The following is a 20,987-nucleotide window of genomic DNA, read 5'->3' on the forward strand; positions in this document are numbered from 1 at the left end:
CCTTTAAATATAAAATAGAGTATAGTTCGACTATTATAATATCATAATATAGCCTTGGGTACAAAATTAAAAACTTGTTATGAAGCATAAAATATTAAAATTAAACGTTGACTTCTTCTTATTTCTAATAGTATTAAACTTTTTTAATGTAAAAAGGAGTAAAACAAGACAAGACGCATTAAATGAATCAAATAAGACAGCTAAATGGTGTTAAAAAATCAATCGCTTCACTTTTTTTCAATATAAACCTTACAGTTTTGGTCCAAAACTAATAAAAAATAATTCAATTCATGCTCATGCAATGACAATAACAAAACAATACTGAAGAACCTTCTCACCTCTCCAGAGCTCTACAGATTAGGACGTAGATCTTGCAGAGAAATTTGCCCTACGCTGAAAGTGCATATTTTATTACAAATTAAGAAAAGGTTGTCTGTTTTTAAAAAGAACAAACAGTCTTAATTACTTTAAATCTTGTAGATATACCCCATAATGTTTGGAGTCTTTATGGGGCATATAAAGACATTTCTATAAACACCTTTACCAGGTTTCTATCAAAATCCTAGTCAATTTGGCACCATAAAGAAAGACTTGGCAAAAACATCAAAAATTATAATTAGACAGAGCCGTCCATGTCTCAATGACGGTTCTGACTTTTTGTTGCACAAGATTGAGTTAGATTCTGGTAAAGTTGTCTAGAGAAAAAAATCTCCAAGATTTTAAGTACTTACATTGGTTTAAATTGTGACCGATCAGTTTTTTTTAACACCCTTTAAAATTCCGAATGGTAAATTCTAGAATTAAATTGTCTAATAGAAAGTCATAATTCAACGCTCATATTTTTACTCTATTTTTCTCGTGGAGATAAAAATAATAATCTGATAAATAGCCCATTACACTTTTTTAAAACTATGATAAACGAGGACAATTACGTCATTACTGTCAGAAATAGCAGATTAGAAAAAGGGGAAAAAAGCACAGATTACAGACGGGCGTAAGGAAAATTAGAAGTATAGAGTAGCTCATATACGTCAAAATTTGGGGGTAAAGTGGGTTTTTACCCTCTTTATACCCCTCTACTTTTAACTACTCTTTATACTTTGATACCCCTCATTTTACCCTAGTCACAATTTTAAAAATACATTAGATTAACTCCCTCAAACCACCTTTAACGCAAGTCTTTTTTACCCCTAAAAATTTTGAAACATACACTAGATTATCCCCTGGCCTTTGAAACTCCTCATTATGCCCCCTTTCAAAATAAAAAGCTTTTATATGTTTGTATCTACATAAATATATTTCTAAGCGTATTGATTACCATCAGGTTTAGATATACAAAAATAATCAGAATTTATAGATATTTAACAGGTCTAAGCACGTTCACAGAGATTTAGAGGGTGGGAGGATGGCTCTCAAGATGAGCAATTCTTTGATAATTTTTTGTTGGGAACCGACAATTCCTGCACCCCCCTCGATCCCCCGTTGCGCCTTTGATCAAAGAATACTATTACAAATGTTAGTACATTACAAAAATTAATATTTCATAAAGCAATAAGTGGAAATAAAGACCTGCAAAAAATCATTTTAATTTAGGACATAACAAGAAATCATATACAAATAAATTTGGTATGCCAATTTAATTTCATTTGCTACCTAGCAGAACTAGTTTTACGAAACATACCAACCACACACGACGAAATGTAATAATTTTCTATGTAATTTGAAATGAAAACTTATAAACAATGACGACCACGTCCATAAATAGCGGAGAAATATTGCAAATCGTATTTTATTATTCATGCTTTGTTGTTTGAAAATAAATCAATTTAAATCAATGATCAGCATTTTCAATAAAAGATTCCAACTGACTGCATTTTTATGTTTTGCCTTTAATTTAATACCTTTTTGTGAGAAATTTAAATTCTAAAATTTTATGATCTAGAAAAAGTACCTAATTGTTCTATAATCTTTCAAACGGACAAACAGACATCTAATAGTTTTAGAGTAGTTACAATAAGATAAAAATTATATGAATAATGAAATAATGAGAAAAAAAGATAAACAGGTGAATTATTAGTAGCGCAGCTACTTTATAATTAGTTTCAAGAAGCAGGATGTACGTCAATACATTCATCTCCTTCCAGGTCCAGATCCTCTCCCGTCTCGTCTTTGTTTAATTCCTCGCCATCGAAAAAGAATCTGAAAAATAATTTAATTGATAATTGTATAGAAAGTATAGAACCCAGCATAACAGGTGTTTGTATTTTAATCAAATTTCTAAAGACTAAATTTATTTACCTATATCTTTTTTGGGGGTTTCAGGGGTTATTTTGGGGATGACGATAATGCCCCCCTCAAGAATTTTTTTTTCTTTCTCTGGTACCTCCAAATTGAGGAAAAGTGGTGGGTTTAATATTAGTTTAAATTCGGGTATAGACTCATCTCGTATAAATCTCATTGAATCTATTGAAATAAAATCCATTTTATCTAATTTTTTATATAGACTTACTTTGTGGTTGTAATAAAAAAAGGGGGGGGGGAGGGGTTAATGCAACCATCTCGTAATCAGTAAGCAAATGGCATTTAGAATTCGAATTTTGATCTGAAATTTTGCATGTGTAATCCTTGGTAGGTCTATTTTCCCTAAATTGAACAAAAAGTTAGAAAAGTAACCGCTCGGTTTAGCCATTTTTAAAACTATTTTCTAGGCAAATCATCACGAAACCTATCTACACATAATACTCTTTGCTGTTCCAAAACGTTTTTAAACGGTTCTAGCCGCTAGTTGCTGGTACTAGAAATCTAAACATGTTTTTTTGTATCATTTCACATGATTTAAAGCAAAAATATGTTTCAAAAAGTTGATTCCTACGTAATTTATGGCAGATTTGCCTTAAAAATAGTCAAAAAAAAAAGCCGTTACTTTTTCAACTTTTTGTTCGATTTAGGAAAAATAGACCTACCAAGGATTACTCATCCTTATTTTCAAGAACTCATCCCTGACCTTACCGGGCTTACCGTATACAAGTAAAAGAAGATTAAGAATCGTAATAAGTTTATGTATTTTATTCTAAATTTCTTACTCTCAATATATTTATATAATTTGTAAGCCCTTAATTAAAGATAAGTAATGATTACTCTATTTTTATCATTATTTTTTTTCAAAATTACTTAGAGTTTCTTAAACTAAAATTACATGATGAAAATTTAAAGACCTTTCAAAGATTCGAATATTTATTCTTTAAATATATTACCACCAAAATTATAATTAGATTACAACAGGAATAACGCTCAGTTTGACCTCAAAATGACGTTTGAAAGATTATTTTTTATATACAGCATGACCCTCGAAAAAGTATTTTTAAGCATCTGCAGCCTATATTTCTCAATAAAATATTAAAAGATTCATATGTACTTGTTCTCTATAATTTTCTACATCAAAGGATATCAAAATATTTTTTTTACATCAATTAACAGCCGAGATTTTTAAAGCCAAAGTTTGGAAAAAGTGCTTGAGAAACTGGATATTGCTAAATATTTCTTAGTTTTTTATTAGTATATTACTTTTTATCAACCAGTTAAAAAACAAATAAGAAAGAAGAGCAAGTTTACAATTGATACATTTTTTATTGCATTAAAAAACGTTACTTTTACATATAAAAAACTACTTTTCAAATTTTACTGAATACATTTTTCTTATAACCATTTTCCCTCAAATCTTATAATATCTCCCACTTATTAATATGACCTTAAATAAACCCCTCCCCAATTTATGCTCATTACCGAGAGGATTATCGCCACCTTTACCAATAAATTCACGCCCACTCATCAAATTAATCTAAGACACATAAAAATCATTTAAATTGGTAAATGTTTAATAAAAGTTTGTAGCTGTAACTTTTTGGGTTTTTAACTTATTTTGATAAAATAAAAAGTGTTTGATTTCTGTTTATGTAAACTTTCAATTTGCTACTATTTTTTATAGGATTTCTTTCTGTAAGGGTGTTTTTGCAATTTACACTAATCTAAAAATGCCTTTTAGAGCAAGTGAAAAAAGTGCTTTCAGCATGAAATAAATTTCTTGGAAACATCTTTATATAAGTTTATAAAAAGTATTGAAATTATGAGGAAAACACGTCATTTCACTTTCAAAAAGCATTTTTCTTGAAAAGTTACTTTTTCCTCAGCCACTTTTTCAAAACTTTGGCTCTAAAAATCTCAGTTGTTAATTGATGTAAAAAAAATATTTTTATATCTACTTATGTGGAAATCTACAGAGAACAAGGACATATACATTTTTTGATGATTCATTGAGAAATATGGGCTGCAGATGCTTAAAAATACTTTTTCGAGGGTCATGCTGTATATATTATATATTACTTGTAAGGGTATACTATACACCTGCCAATTAACAATGATTAAAATTATAAAATTACTCTTATAAAGATAATATTTTAGATTTTTCTAAATGTAAAATATGATGAATAAATTGATTTCTCTATGTCCTTTCATCTATATTTGTTTTAAACTTAGAAAATATACCAAAAGACTCGCACTTTTTTTCCGTAGGCCAACTAAATCCTTCCTACATCCAATTTTAGCCCCTGAGGTGCTCTATTACCCCTTACTTTATCTAACCTATCCTATTCTTAAGCAGTGTTCTTCTTATAAAAAAAAAGAAACAAAGGAGATGGAAAGGTTATGGGTAGTTCACTAGCGTTAAAAGAGGAATTGCCGAGAAACCACAAATATTAAAATCCAAGGATGGAAAAGGAACAAGGACTGACATAATGAGAAATAGAGCAAAAATATAAATCATGCATTTTAACACAGCGATTTCTATGTTAAGTATTGATGTATAAATGGAAGATAACATTTTAGTTGCATAAATGACCGACAGATTTTACTGCCAAACAGGGGAGGTGGAAAGTTCTTTAAGCATTCAAACCCTTGGGCATTTCTAATTTCTTACTACTACTCATAAGTGCATTGAATAAAATTCATTAGATTAATACATTTCTAAACCCTTAAAACATTTAATTTAAATCTATCTAAGATTTAGAACACCCTTCTCTTTCTTTGTGACAAATTGTAATTTGTGAAAATCCAGATTCTAAAATTATGTGACATACTTTGGCTACAAGCTTTAAATAGTAGCACGGCTCAAAATAATTTGCTTAATAATTCTTCGCTTAGCTTGGCGGAAAATACAGGGGTTTATAGTTTTAGAAAGTAGTATGTATCAAACTGCTTAGACTTCAATTATATGCGCGGCTCAAAATACATTCCTATATTATTATCATATATAATATTTTCTTAAGAATAGAAAATAAAAATGCGTTAAAGAAAACTTAAATACTAGAAGATTTAAATCAGGATACAATAAATGTTTTTAGCAATGAAATAATCTGACTTTATTACAGATAGCTACTAAATTTTTTTTAGGTTAACAATTTCTTTTTAAGACAGGCTATTCACAAAAGCTGGCTATACAGCTGGAAACTGCTATACACAAGTTTAGTGAAGTTTTTCTTCGTATTCACATATAACTCAAGGTTGTCTTACATTCATACAACACAGAGTAGGCGCATTCACTCTTTTCCTTCTTTTACATAACATGGAAAATCCTTCAACCATGATATTTTACCCTACGACTTTCTTTTTTGATGTTAGGTTCCATTTTTGGAACACCTGTCATACTTAGGCCAGGGTTAACTGGTAATAATAAGTATGCTCCTGTTTAGAATGCGTGTATTTTAACGAATGTTGAATAATATCTTATATGAGGGCATCAAGCTCAAACAACAAGTTTTGTTCTCGAGCGCAGTAATATTCTCCCCAATATCGCTTCTAATATCTGATGTATTAGAACCAGATCCGAGCCATACAGAATTATCAATTACAAACAAATTAAAGAATAGTAAAATCAAGTCATAAAAAAAGAAAGAATTTATATTTTAATTTTTCATTTTACTATCAGCAGAAAGCTGTCTATAATACGATGCGATGCATATATATTATCATTATAGAATGAATCGTAGAATCCAATATCTGTACAGTGAATAGCAGATCGATGTGTCTTCACTAGAAGCAAAGGTCGCGGTTCATCGGAGGGGGTATTTAGTTTAATAAAGATTTGCCTTGAATATTATTTAACAAACCACATACATATACAATACACTCCTACGTCCAGAAATTCACTACTGAAATGCCAAAACTTGATTTAGATCCAGGCCAAAATTTGAATTTCATTCAAACTTTCCTCTGCATCGTTTATCCATAACTTAGTACAACTTCATTAACCAGTGGGGCATTTAAATAGATGGGAGTTTGGTGGGTCAGGGGTTCGGGTGCTCGCCCCCAAGTCCTGCAAGTAGATGACTCTTGTCTGACAATTTTGCATAAAATCTCTGAATGAAATATCCAAAAATTTACACTTTAAGCTTTCGGGTAATGTTGTTTTAATCAGGGTGGATTAAAGTAAGACATATGCCATAATGAGAACAAAGTTAATATGTAATAATGTGTTATCTTTAAACCCTGATCTAATTCTAATATTTTTATCTGATTTTACAACAAAGCTCATATTAACATATTAACATAAACATATCATTGTAATTTTCTCCATTATTAATGAGATGGTAGGCGAAGCCTAACAAGTAAACTATCGTTAATTCAAATCCTTAACTCTGAAAACATTTTCAATTAGTAGCAGGGTTGTCGAATTGGGCACTTTTTTTGTTATTGGGCGGCCCAATTGCCCAAAAGGGTTTTGGGCGCCCAAAAGTGGTTTTGGGCACCCTTTTTGGGCAATTGTCGTAAAAAGGATATAAAATAGCCTAAAACCATACCTAGACTTATTATTAGAAATAAAATAGCCTAAACCCATCTCAGGACCTATAAAAGCTCCACTGGAAAGGAGAACCACATCGGTTCAGCAGTTAGCGAAATCCTTCTCTAGATACAAAAAAGCTTACTAATTTATATAGTTAACTAGCGGCTACGGCCCTAGAGGCCTCTAGGGGCACTTGAGGAGGGAAGAGTCAAATTTGATAATCCAATTATTATATTAGATTTGAAAAGAAAAAGTAAAAAAAATTTGGAGGGGGGGGGGGAACAATTTTTTTTTTTTGGGGGGGGGCGGGGTGGGTGTTCTCCCACCATTATTATTTTTAGTTTAAAAATTTTAAAAAAAGTTTTTGGGGGAGTGTAAATTTTCTAGGGACGATTTCTCTTAGGAGGGTGGTGGTACCCTCCCCCAAAATAGTTATAAACCTTCCAAGAACCTATGAAAAGCTACCCTGTTAAGGAGAACCTGATCGGTTCAGCGGTTAGTGAGATCCTTCGGTACAAACACACAGACACACAACCAAACAGACACACATCCCGTTACTTTAGTATAAGGACTAGCGGCTACGCCCCTAGAGGCCTCTATGGGCACTTGAGGATGAGGGAGTCGAATTTGATTACCCAATTTCTTATTTTAGATATTAAAAGAAAAATTTAAAAAAATATTTTTGGGGGTTAGAAAAATTTTTTTTTTGGGGGGGGGTGCCCTCCTATCACTTTTAATTTTAGTTTTAAATAAAAAAAATAAAAAATTTGGAGGGGGGGGGAATTTTTAATTTTTGGGGGGGTTTGGGGTGTCCCACCCCCCAAGAAAATAGTTATAAACCTTCCCGGGACCTACGAGAAGCTATCCTGTTAGGGAGAACCCGGTCGGTTCAGTGGTTAGCGAGATCCTTTGGGACACACAGACAAACATCCTGTTACTTAAGTATAAGGATATCACCCAAAAAATAGGCCCGCCCCCCCCCTCTTTTTTAACCCCCTCCCCTTTTTCTCTCCCCCTAAAAGGGGGGTGCCCAAAACTGCCCAAAAGGACCTTATATTGGGCGGCCCAAAACCGCCCGCCCAAAACTGCCCGCCCAAAAGCGCCCGCCCAAAATGACAACCCTGATTAGTAGCTTAGCAGTTTTTTAAGCTTGTTATGTATGCAAGATATTTAGTTTTAGAAGGCCAAACTTTGAAAAGGATGATATTAGAGAGAGTTAAATACAATAAAGATCACTTATGACGATTAAAATAACAAGATATACCTATTTCAAATGAGAGAATTGCCGTAAAGTGTTGATAATACAAACATTTAATTTATTTGAATGCTTCATATCAAAGAGACTTTATCATATTCTCATAGGGCAAATATTGATAAAAACCAATGTGAATTCCAGTATGGTTTCGAAAACGATTAATATTAGCTGGATTAAAACCAGTTCTGGACCATGCTGAAAAAATCGAGTGTCGTATTTTAGTCAATTTTCTACGAAGAATAAAATCTGAACTGGGAATTTTCTTAAATCAGAAAGAGTATAAATTAATCTCTTCATGGTAGCTTTAGAAAGTTGGCGAAAACATTTATTCGTATATTAAATTATCTACTGTTAACCTCTCCCACCCTCTGATAAAAAATACTTACTTCAAAGTGCTGACATCAACTTGTTTAATTTGAGCATATGTTTCCATCAACTTTTTCATTGGATCCATCTTCATTATCTAAAAAATAAGAATATTTTGATTAAATAGTTTACAATTTTTCTGCCATTAAAGAATAACTCTGTCTTAAACATTGTTTTTCTCCATTTTTATTCAAATACCGCATAATTTTGTATCTTAAAAATCCTAACTCTTATGATACAGGACGCAAATCTTAGATGGGAGTGGTACAATTAATTTTAATAGAATGATGAGACCCCTTTACACCCACCCCCAAACAACAACATCAACTAGACGTTCCTAGTTAAAATGTGAAAATTTTATTAATAACACCTTTATTTGAACGCTGGCTTTCCTATCCTGTGTTTGAACTTTAACTTCTATGGTGTTCATCGATTCAGCCTTTTCTTCGTCTATACATCTAAAAAGAAGATTGGCAATATTAACAAAGCTTGAAAAACAGACGAACAATATTTTTCCTATTTTAGATTATTAGGCTATAGTCCCTTTCGTGTCAACGCCTCTTAAGGGGCTTTCGTTGTATAAGGAATTTGTTTTATCCTGATTTTAAATATTTGTAAATCATTAGAGTGAGTGAGAAATGCCACCCCTACAAATGTTATTTTTTGTACCTGGCTTTTAAAATAGAGGCGGCATTAAGATTGAGTTCCTCAACCAACAAACCTCTATCCATCCATTTCAGGTTTCCTTTCTCCGTTGCTGTTCTGTTAATTTGATCTTATTTGTAAAATTTTCCAGATTTTAAGGACATTTATACCCATAAGTAGATCAACAATATCAAACTATATCCCTATAAACAAAGGAAGAATGTTTGTTTAACCGTATGTCTGCACAAAAAGTACTTACTGACCGCTGGATCGATTTGTGTATCCTTTAAAGTAAAGCTTTTTATAGGATTAGATCTTTTATTTTGTATTAATTTTAGAAGAGGGTAATTAAGACAAATTTACCGAAAAATTTTAAACCAAAAGTTTTGTGCTGTGAAAAGCATTTAAATATAAAATATAAATTATCCCATTATTTAACCCGCGACCGTGGCTCAACACGTAGCGCATCCGCTCGTCGTCGGGGAGGTGATAGGTTCGAATCACGGGCCGACACCGCGTCATAACTAAAGACGTTAAAAATGGTTCCTACTGCTGCTATGTCAGATGCGCGACATAAATAGTTAGAGTAGGGGGAATGCCTTGGCCCAAAACAGGCGCAACTCGTTACCATGCACAGTTAGGACTTCTCAGACAAAGAGTTGGTTGTCTGATGGATGTTACTTAACCTAATATCCTTGGGTGTTTGGACAGAGAAGGGTGCTTAACAGTCATCCTTAGTTCTCCTGGATTGCTAGACCAGGACCTGGACAGTACATCAAGTCGATAAAGTCCTGGACTACAATCCCGCCCGTACGAGGTAACTAAGGTATCCCATTATTTTTTACTAGTCTATGATATCCATTTTTTTAGCTAAAGATGGTGATCAAAACTTTATGAATAACTTTTTCGAAATATCATAAAAGGCAGGGAGGGAGGGGACATTGGACTGCTTATTACAATTGTCCCCAAAGTTTTATAGTAACGTTTTTTTATTCGTTGGGGACTTTAATAAACTCTGATTGGTTGGTTCATTAAGTTAAGTGTTCATTGGTTCAACGTTTCAATCAATAATTGTTATCTACAGAAGGAGTAATTTTGTTTATTATCACTGAGGATATACAAAAATTTATCGTCAATAGTCTTGTCAATTGTCTTATCATCTTATATCCCTCCTGCATAAACGCCAAGATATTTTCTTATACAATACTTTTTCACCTCAACCTAATTAAAAAAAAAGATATGTAGGGGTGTATCAATGCTCTACATTTAAAATTTACAAATAAAAAGAATTTTTCCTTGCAGCTTCAATATAATTGTTTGGAGAATCATCTAAGAACCCAACATCTCCAGATTTTAAATCTACAGTCTTTGCAAAGTTATCCATAAGTTGACCCAGCCTGAAAACAATACAAATAAAAAGGATGGGTGGCGGAAATGCCACTTTTAAAACTAAGCAAAAATATATATAGTTTTGGCATTTTGTTTGATAGTGGCTTTAGTGTAGTGTAGAATTAGTAATACCCACTGAAAACCAACATTTCTCGTATTCTTTTTCAAAATGAAAAAAAAGTTATAAACAAAAATGGCAAAAAAATAAAAACTTACCTTTCATTACTTTTCACTTCCACCCTATGAATTTTGGCCTTCCATTGAATCTAAAAGAAATAAAAAATTTAATTCTGACCTGTAAAAAGTTGGATTTATTATGCATAGTTAATTATGGATAGCATTCTATGGTCATATTTAGATTATCTTCGGGATAATAATACAGAAAGATTAAGTTCATATGTTGAAAATCTTTTATCTTATTTGTGTTTTAAAAATTAAAGAAGGGTCATAATAACCCCTTTATCTTAACAGTAATTATACCTGTATGCCTTTAAAATACTAATTCTATTTTTTATGACAACATCCTTAATATTAAATAAACAAGAATATTATTAAGGAAAAACAGGCTTTTAATAGTAGATTATAGAGAAGCTACGCTCATAACATAGTGTATTTTAGTCCATGAAATTATCATCCTATTAATAGGACAATTCTAACATGTATAAATTAACGATAAGAACTGTAACAATTTGACTTACTTTTTAAAAGCTAAGATTTTAAAAAGAGCACTTGCAATTAGCAAAATAATTTTTGTCTTTTCTTTAAAACAATGTCACTGTATATTCATGAATCATAACCTTTAGAGTACCCATTACTTTCTTTATTTCTTTGTCCAATTAGAAACCATTTTCAACTTTTAGGGAAGCGTCGTTTCTTAATATCTCATCTCAAGTACGAATGTGTATGTATGTTTGGTTGTCTGCAGTGGTGTATATATAATATAACCTCATATTAAACCAAACTTAACAGAAATACAGAAACAGTTAATGAGATTGAAACAAGTAATGGCAATTCCTATGACGATTTGACTTAAATGAATGTCAATTTTCTTTTATGAATGATCTTATCCTTTTCTTTGTTAGTGTGTACTCAATAGTGCTTATTTTACCTATACCTTAATATCTGACTGAGTATGAAATGACCTAATTCACTTGGTTTGCACTATGCACTTCAACAAGAGATACTTACAATTTCCCTTTACATCAATTATCAATGTCAACCCACTATCCCACCCCCCAGCTCTTTTATTAACAAGCAACTCATGTCTTGCTTTCCTGATTCTAAATGCATGTATCTATATCATTTTAATAACTATACATATATTATTTAGAGATTAAGCTTTATATAGTTTGACAATATGGTCTGATAATATAATGCATAACGGTTCTTAAAACTCTCTATAAATTTAAATTAATTTTTATTTTTATTTATGTGCTAGGGTCATGTGCAGACTTACTGACTGAAGCCACAAAAATGTAATGTCTGGGTGGTTTAAACTGTACCCTATCCAATACTAGTATGATATTGTCAGGATACTTGCACAAGTCTACACATGATAAACCTCAAATAACTTCAGGGTGTACAAAAAACAAACGTTCAAATTAAATCCAAACATATATCTCTGAGAAGATAGAATGAAATTACCAAGCCTACAATGATATTAACTGTAGGGTGTCACTGTCCAAAGAAAAATATTTGAACATACTCACATTCAAAATCACTGTAGTGACTCAAAAAAAGGTCCATAAAAGGAATACTGTTCATAATATTCTATGAGAATTATGAAATACGACAACTTAGCTCCTTATTGCTCCCTTTCAATTCTACTGTCAACAATCAAGTTACAATATATATTGACTGTTGTGTTCTAAATTCGTTTTCTCATGTTTATTTAATAATTGTTGAATTGTTTTATTTTATTTTAGATGCCAAATATCGTTTAACCGTGGAAAAATATTTTACTGATTTAAAGCTTTTGCAAAAATACTTTAAGGACAAACAATGTTTTTTCAATCATCTTAAACTTTGATTTACTATTTTGTTTTTGTTTGTAAAGAAATTCTGAACAACAAGGATGACTACATACATAAAAATAAAGCATTGATAATAATGGACAGAAAAACATTTAGACCCAAATCAAAAAAACTTATTTTAATCCGTTATTAAAAGCTAAATAAAATGAAGGATTCTTGAAAACGGTAATGAAAATAATATTTTTTTCTTCAATATTAGCTCCTACTTTACAGAAGAAATAATATAGCACATTCAGAACTAGGTTAAACCTTCAAAAAAAACTAATAAGATTTTCATGTTTTAAATTAATACATGCAACTTTTTGACCAAAGAATCAGGGAAAGGAAAAATTAAACCTTCAAACTAATATGTGTTAATGAATGAGTGGCAATTTACCTTCTAATGAACGTATACTAATTTTTGTTATGTTTTTAACCCATTCGTGACGAGTTCAAAGTTTTGATTAAACGGGGTTCAACAAAATAGATTTTTTCAATAATTACTCAACAGAATTCAAAAAGTAAGGTGTCACATTAAAAATCTTACTATTTTTGTTCATAATGGCAATTTTTTTCTTTTTTTTTGTTGCGTTTTAGTATCTTAAAACCAACTTAATTTAAAAAAAAATTTAATTACTTAGAAATGTGTATGGTTAAAAATCATCTAGTTATGGAATAAGGCAATCAAAATTTTCAAACTAAGATTACCTAAAAGCAGCTGTAGGTAAAATATTTATTGTTAACAGCATTAATAAAACGGTAAGACAAAGGCTTTAATCTATGCTTATAAAATAAACTATATGCTTGCTTTCTATCATAGATATATTTAAATAAAAAAAAACTGACTATCACAATTCTCTTGTAGAAGTGAATCAAGCAATATTATCTTTCTGCTTCAGTCAAGTGAAAGACTTTACAACTAGCGGAAGCACTTTAATTTACGGCAAACAATTGTAAGAGATATTTTCACATTGTAAAATTTTGTATTGTGTGTCCCTTCTCAGTGAAAGAAAAATACTTGAAAATATGGAGAAAACTTGTACAAAACAAACTTTTTCTCTTATTTTGTGATTAGTAAAGATTTATTGGCCAACTATTGGGATTTGTTCCTATTATCTACTTTTTATTACTAACGTCATGAATGCTTTTTATTTCCTTCATTTTGTAATCTTAATCATTTGTTTTTACTTGGTACATCTTGGAATTTGAAATATTTTTCTTTTTCTGTAGTTTACCTAAGAGTTTTTTGATTTTATTAAGATATGCTACTTTACACATATAAACATAAGTTATGACATCCATGGATATAATAATGTTACTTGATGGATCTAAATACATAGTAAATGGAAAAGGTAAAGCATAGGAAGAAGGGATGCATTTTTTTCTCGCGATATTTCGTAAAGTTTCGTGCAAGCTTCCAGTCAAATGCGCTTATTAGGTCAAACTGTTCTTAATTATGCGTTAAATTATACTATGCGTTTGGTCATTATTAAGAACAATTTTACCAAATAAGTGTACCCAATTTACGGAATATCGCAAAAAATACCCCCTACATCCAAATATAAAAAGTTATGGAGAAAGCTGTGTTTTAACAATATTCTTAGATTCTACTTATATTCGAGACGGTTTTTAATTTCACCCACCTATTCTTTCTTGTTTTTATTAATAACTCCAACATAAAAAATATTATATATCAAAAAAGTAAGGATATATTTTTGGAGGACATGTATATTTGTTTCTGCTAAAAGAAATAAAAATTTGCAAACTAAATCTTTTAAAAAATTGTGATAAAAAAAACAATATCTACACATTTTACATGAAATAAAATAAAAAATATTTGACCTCCTACTGGAGTTTTAGATCCAATAACAAAGTCCTAATAAAAGAAAAAAAAATATGAGATATTAAATTGAAGACAAAATTTAGGGAACATGTTATTAATTGTAAAATTTTTACCTTAACCTCGACCAGATCGCCATCATCAATGAGAATAGAAGAATCATTCAAAGATTTATTCCATAGCTTCAAAAGGGGATTCTCTTTTGTAGATTTCTGCGGAATCATTAATTACAATTTGAACTTGACAATTAGATTTTTTGCGCTTTCAATCAAAGTACCCTGTAGAGCACTGACAACCTACCTCCCCTTAATTTAAAAATAAATCGAGGGGTAAATTTTTCATACTCCTATTATTATCTATACCGTAAAATAAACTTCTTTAAAGGTAAAGAATAAATAAAATGATGTAATTAGTGTTCCTTTCTGTTTCGTTCCTCTTGTTGGGCCATTTCAATGCGTCTCAAAGCCTATTTTTACAACATCCAATGATATTACAATAAAATAGATTTAAAGGAATAAATTCTGCATAATTATTGTAAAAACTCATTTTTTTATGACAAGCTATATATTAATCTAAAAAGTGCAGATTCAATAATTTTTAAGATTTCCATAATAAAGTGGAACGCAGTGAATAAAACAATTGTACATTTGTGTATTTTTCCTGCTCTATACCAATACAAACTATCACTGAAAATTTTAGACCAATTGATTAAGTCGATCCAGAGATCTTAGCATTTTTGATATCTAAAGCTTTAGTTAAACAAAAAAATCTTATTATACCTATATAATAGGATTCTGAGCATTAAAAATACCAAACTACCTGGACTTGCATACCTAAATAAAATCCTCAATAAAAAGTTGAAATAAAACCAATGACTGTTCAGAAAAAAAGCATTTTAATCAGGGAGGAAAAAACATTTGAATATTGTTATGTTGAAATTTATGGCCGAGAAAACTGCACTCCAGCATTTTCATTTTCACCCAAATGTTCAATTGAATCGCCAAAATAAGAGCAACAATATGTTACAAATTGCTAGAATAATCAAATTCTGAAAAGCGAATGATTAAACAAATGCTATGAATCCAGTCATTGTAGTATACATATGTGTATTAGTTAAGTTTTTAGGACAGAAGATGAACTAATGGTCCACCCCTAAAAGAATAAAAGGCTAACACTTAAAAGAATGCATGGCATTTTAGGCACAAAAATATTTTAAAAAGTACTTAAATATCAATATCCAGTCATATCCAGAGAAGATTTAGAAATATTTAATGCTCTTTCATCCAAGGATATTACCTAAATTAGGTAATATCCAACAAATCTTTGAATGCACGACTTTAATATTTTGGCGGCAACTATGGCACATCTTATTTTATACGGAAAACTTGGAATTTAGAGAATTCTTTCAGCTGAGGTTGGGTTGGTCATCAATGAAAAAAAGATAAGGACAATTATGTTCATAAATAGCGAAGCAACAATAAGCTACAGAGGATTATTATTCTATTTAGTTCTAAAATGTTCTACTATACGTTTATTAGAACACTAGTCCCTCTTCCTGGATATTGGGAGGATTGTCATCCTATCTACTTAGTTCTACCAATGTTCTACTATATGTTTATTAGAACACAAGTCCCTCTTCCTGGATATTGGGAGGATTGTCATCCTATCTACTTAGTTCTACCAATGTTCTACTATACGTTTATTAGAACACAAGTCCCTCTTCCTATGTATTGAGAGGATTGTCATCCTATCTACTTAGTTCTACCAATGTTCTACTATATGTTTATTAGAACACAAGTCCCTCTTCCTATGTATTGAGAGGATTGTTATTCTATAGGCTTAGTCTTACCAATGCAATATGCATGCGCAAAATCCAGGGATTAAGTACACCTTTAATTTAAAAAAATACCATGGAACCAGCAAAAACAGAGAACTTAATCAGCAAATACACACACACATAAATATGTAAGTAAGTAAATTATATATATTCAGATATTTTACAAACCTTCTTTATAAATAAATCTTTGTTCCCTTTTCCCTTAAAAACTCACATGCATCTAGAAAATGATCCTAATTGTTTGGATATATTCTAAACCAGTTTTCTTGGTAGGATGTACTCAAACTTTAATATATCCTGAAACATTTCCTCATAAACCTATGCGATATCCTTGTATTTTTAAAGAATAGGTATTATTTGAATGTTTTCCTGGTCAGTCTTCTTAGTTCTGTTTGCTCCTCTGACTGCGCGTGGCTTCCCGCTTTTTGTGAAGGAAGCAGGGGAGCTTTCAGCTAAAATTATTTATAATATAAATAATAGTAACCATAAATTTTACCTTTTAATTGTAGATTTCTATTTTCATATTTTGTTATTTCATGTAAAAACCTTTTTTGAATTATCTACAAAAATTATTTTGCAATGTAAACAATTTTCCACGGATAATATTGAATAAAAGATCTTAGGATAATTCCCTTTGACTGATGGCCCATACCAAAGAAATAAAATAATTAATAGGGGGAGGGGGGGCAAATCCGGTAATTTTATCGGGTTTGTGAAAGAAAAAAATGGGGTAAATAAATATTAATATTTTCAAATGAAACCAAGACCATTAGAAGTTTGTCATAATTGGACTCAAAGAAATTACCGAAAATTACCCCACAGGAGGAGCTATTCCGGTAACAATTATTCAACCTAAAAATCGATGAAAAAGGCCAAACGACCAGTCAAATGTAAATAATCAAAATTAGTAGGTATAGGTTATTGGAATTATCCACAAAAATTTTCATAAGGATCGGACTATTCCTTCTATTTTATTAAGACGATAAATTTTGATTTTTTTCTCGCAAAAATTTTCTTAAAATAAAATCATAATTTTTTTTATATTAAGCCCCTGTTCTATTTACTTTTTGGCCTAATCCTTAAAAAGCCCATATTGAATTTTAGATTTTACCAATATATAAAAACCTGAAAATTGACCTTATAAATCGAATTTGATTTTTTTTAATTTACCGGAAAATGCCCCGCCACCAACTATGGTCATTTTTGAAAAAAATATGAGCTCTATTTTAAAGCTCTCAACGGATTTGGAAAGAGCGGGCAATTCTTAGTTCAAAAGGTTTTTACGGGTCAGTTCTAGGTCTTACCAATTTTTGTGTAGGTCGATCTTTACACACCTTTTTTCGTTCGACCCAAAAAGTACCCATAAAATTTTCATTTTATACTTTTTTGCAGGCAATTTAATAACGAACAAATTTGCTTTTATGTTTTTTTCTGTCATTTGAAAGGAACATGGAGATAAAGGTTATTTTATGAAGGTGGGTAAAAAATTACCGGATTAGCCCCTTACAGGTCTATGCCCCTCCTCACCCACTAATCATATTATCATATTGATCATGGTCGAATGTGTATTCCAAATTCACATAAGTGCTATACTTAATTTTGTCGTATTTAATGCGATAGTGTATGATTTAATATACTGTATTTGATATGATACAACAAAGATATTTATTTACGTTGCAGAAGACGATTTCTATCAAAACAAGGATGACAACATCCATAAAAGCGAAGCACTGAAACGGTAGGACAAAACGACATTAAAACTTGTATAGTGTCTGAACTGAATAATCAGAATATAAAAGTATAAGAGACGAAGCAAAATTGTAAGTAAATTTGTTGGAAAACTGCTTGATTTATGGACATACTTACATTTTAGGACTTGATTATAGAGTTGCTTCGCTTATAATATTGTTCTTTGTGGTCCCAGGAATCAATATACCAAAAATCAGATAAAACGGATAACTAGATCACATAAAAATTTGTTGTTAAAAAAATAGAAAAATCAACATGTTTAAAATGGACGTACGGACATTCTGGTAATGATTATAGAGTTGCTACGCTTTCTAAATCGTACCTAACTACTATAGGAATGATCATGCAAAGTTTGAAATCGATTGGACAATTCTAACATGCCTAGATTAACGAATAAAAGCTATCTATCTCGGACGGACGGACGTACGGACCGACCCTAATTATAGAAAAGCTTCGCTTTTAAAAACTAAACATTTTCGACATGTTTTTCATTAAAGGTTTAGAACCAGTTTTATTCCATTTTAAAAGAAATATTAGGTTATGAAAGTTAACCTCTTGGGGAAGAAGGAGGGGTGATATTCTCTTTAATTGTTGGTTCAACATTTGTGTTGTCATCATCGGGAATCTCTATTGATTCATTTGCATCACTTTTCCGCGAAGATCTTAAACAATATTAATTATGAATTAGTGAGGCGAAACGTGAGCATTATGTTATATTATAATTATATTTACACTAGCGGCTACGCCACTAGAAGCCTCTAAGTGTTAGTGCACTTAAGTTAGAAGGGAATAGTTGACCTCAGCCCATTTTAAATTTGAGTTTCAAGTAAAAAATAGTTTTAAACCTTCCCAAGACCTATAAGAAGCTTCACTGTAAAGAAGAATATTATCGGTTTAGCGGTTAGCGAGATTCTTCGGGACAGACAAAAAACTCTTAATACTTTATATAATAGGATTATAAACAAATAACACTTGTTGTGGACGCTAGCCGCTAGTATAAAATAAAGAAGAAGTGTTTTTATCTGAAGCAAAAGATCTCTGAAAATACTGGTACGAATAAGTTGTACTTTTCAGGGAAGCTTTATAAATGTATTTGGGTGGTTAGAAGCTATTTTCCCGACCTTTCCTTTTTATTATCTTTAATTTTACTTACCTTCGTCCTCCCTTCCTTGTGGCAGCAGGCTTAGCTTTCTTTGCAGGTACAGGGGAGGGAGAAGTATCACTTAGCACAGGTTTCACAAAAGAATTTTCATCATTTGTTGAAAATGTGCTGGAGTTCATTGATTGGTCTACTAGTACAATTATTACTGTTTTGTTTATTTTTCTAATTGACTAAAAAAGGAATTTCAAAGTTGATCATTTAGTTTTTTTTGCCTTTTACCGCAATCTCAATACTTTTATTTCTATCTAAAGATATGTTTTCATTTTTTATAATAGGCTGATAGGGGTGGGGGGGGAGTGAATTGATGCATGTTACTTAAGACATTTTATGCAGGATTAAGTTATAGCCAACAAGCGAAATAAATCTAAAAAAAATAATATTTGGGGAGCAGATAAAAAGGTCGTTCATTTCTACTAAGTGTTGCCCCCAAACGACAACTGAAAATCACGTATGTATAGGTTTCGTGTTTTATTTCGAGTTAATTTTTTGTTTGTTTGTATAAGCTGCATTTTATAGCTTCGATAGTTTTTGTGCATTCAACTAGTGTAAGTGTGTGTGAATGGTCGTAGTAGCGAATACCACTACTGTGCAGTATAAGAAAGATTGTATGATCATATATTCTCTGTATATTCTTCGATATACACCACACTACCCAACAAGACTTGGACAGTAGCTTGCAACAACAAAATGAATTCAAGAAAAAAAATAATGAAACTATACGTAATTTAGGGGTCACACAAAGTAGAATTGACGACATTACTATCTGCCCCCCCCCCCAAAAAAAAAAAATATTAGAGAATTATTTCGCTTGTTGGCTAAATCTTATTTCTGCGCTCTGCTCAGACAGTACCTTTAGCAATAATTTTTTTTTATAGAAGTAATAAATTTAAAGTATTAATTGTCAATTTTCCTTGCTGGTTATCTCGTGCAGGATTTCCTGTAATAATAATTGTTGTTTTTGTTGGTGTAATAATGATTAATTTTTTAGTAGAATTAAGGTGGTTAATTTTTCTGCTTTTCCGTAAAGGTATGTAACATCGAGTAGAACGTTAAATATGGAATATCAATTACTCTAATAGTAGTATGGCATTATATGGTTTTTAAAGAAACGGCGGCGAAACCGCCGCTGCCGCCGAAAATCGGTATATAACGCTTTTTGTTGCATCTTCTCGCTAAATTGGACAATTTGAATCATTAATAATTTCAGATAAACTTAATATTCAATTTCTAATAAAGTCAACCTTACATTTGCTATTGACACTTTTTGGATTTTAATATTTAAAAACTGGTCCTTAAACTTTCAAACACTTCCAAAAAAATTCATTAGTGTCAGGTGAAAATATAAAAGAATTTTTAAAAAGAATTGTTCAACATCAAAATGATGCCTTTTTGAATATAAAAAAAGATTACTGTACTTTCGTGTTAAAAAATACAAACCTAAACATGCAGAAATTATTTTCTGAAATTGTAACAGCCTTTACGACCGAAAGAACGATTCTTGTAGCCCTTATGAATTCTGGGTTGGGAGATGTTTTTTAAGATAAATGAATCCTCTCTGTTCTTAACGGTCATTTTACCAAAAAAATCAAGAACACAAAACTACAACAAAGCACAACATTTGCCTGACATTGAAAGTCTGGTATCCGACCATTGTAGCTGTACATTACTTGCAGCTGCTGATATAAAGTCACAATCCCCGAAATCAGAATCAGAATCACTCATTTCTTTTATTCTAAAAATGGGCCATAATTTAAAATATGGTTTTAAACAAAGTTTTAAGTACTCAAACTTTTACTCAATCTAATCCTTTATTGTGCTGGTTTTTTTAAAATTATTTTTCAAATCATTGTCCATTTCCTTAAATTCTTAATAGCAAAATCTGAAATAAAATTTTCAA

The 20,987-nt window shown here is 31.0% G+C and overlaps 2 protein-coding genes across 9 annotated transcripts in view; both read right to left on the reverse strand.

Moving 5' to 3' along the window:
* Positions 1–13,398, reverse strand: part of dock (SH2/SH3 adaptor protein dock) — a 592,107-nt gene extending 578,709 nt beyond the window's left edge. The window contains exon 1 of the mRNA XM_080150516.1: positions 13,358–13,398. The gene's annotated coding sequence lies outside the window, so the exon portion shown is untranslated. The remainder of the gene's footprint in view (positions 1–13,357) is intronic.
* Positions 1,279–20,966, reverse strand: LOC145311233 (uncharacterized). 8 transcript variants are annotated; one of them, XR_013876618.1, is made up of 15 exons: positions 20,948–20,966; positions 20,713–20,822; positions 20,001–20,027; positions 19,082–19,220; positions 18,481–18,590; positions 16,548–16,631; positions 14,761–14,807; positions 14,459–14,554; positions 10,707–10,756; positions 10,397–10,498; positions 9,126–9,218; positions 8,827–8,914; positions 8,477–8,553; positions 2,013–2,199; positions 1,279–1,653 (listed from the first exon to the last, which is right to left on the reverse strand). XR_013876618.1 is itself a non-coding variant. In XM_080150518.1 (14 exons), the coding sequence occupies exons 2-14, from the start codon at positions 20,810–20,812 to the stop codon at positions 2,103–2,105; spliced, it is 1,107 nt and encodes a 368-aa protein (XP_080006644.1). In that variant the 5' UTR covers positions 20,813–20,822; positions 20,948–20,966; the 3' UTR covers positions 1,279–2,102. The 8 variants fall into 8 exon arrangements, 2 of the variants coding, with proteins under 2 accessions (XP_080006644.1, XP_080006643.1); XR_013876617.1 differs by having other exon boundaries at positions 1,279–1,732; XR_013876615.1 differs by having other exon boundaries at positions 1,279–1,801.
* Between the last annotated feature and the right edge of the window lie 21 nt (positions 20,967–20,987).

The sequence above is a fragment of the Acartia tonsa genome, chromosome 2 (genome assembly GCF_053477335.1).
Source record: "Acartia tonsa isolate MP-2025a chromosome 2, ASM5347733v1, whole genome shotgun sequence".
Classification (NCBI taxonomy): domain Eukaryota; kingdom Metazoa; phylum Arthropoda; class Copepoda; order Calanoida; family Acartiidae; genus Acartia; species Acartia tonsa.

Coding starts and splice junctions, on each gene's coding strand:
- LOC145311233 (XM_080150517.1), bottom strand. CDS start 20,812: ATGAGTGATTCTGATTCTGATTTCGGGGATTGTGACTTTATATCAGCA. Junction 19,221..20,000: donor TGCACGAGATAACCAGCAAG/GAAAATTGACAA, acceptor TAATTGTACTAG/TAGACCAATCAATGAACTCC. Junction 14,555..14,760: donor AAGAGGAACGAAACAGAAAG/GAACACTAATTA, acceptor ATGATTCCGCAG/AAATCTACAAAAGAGAATCC.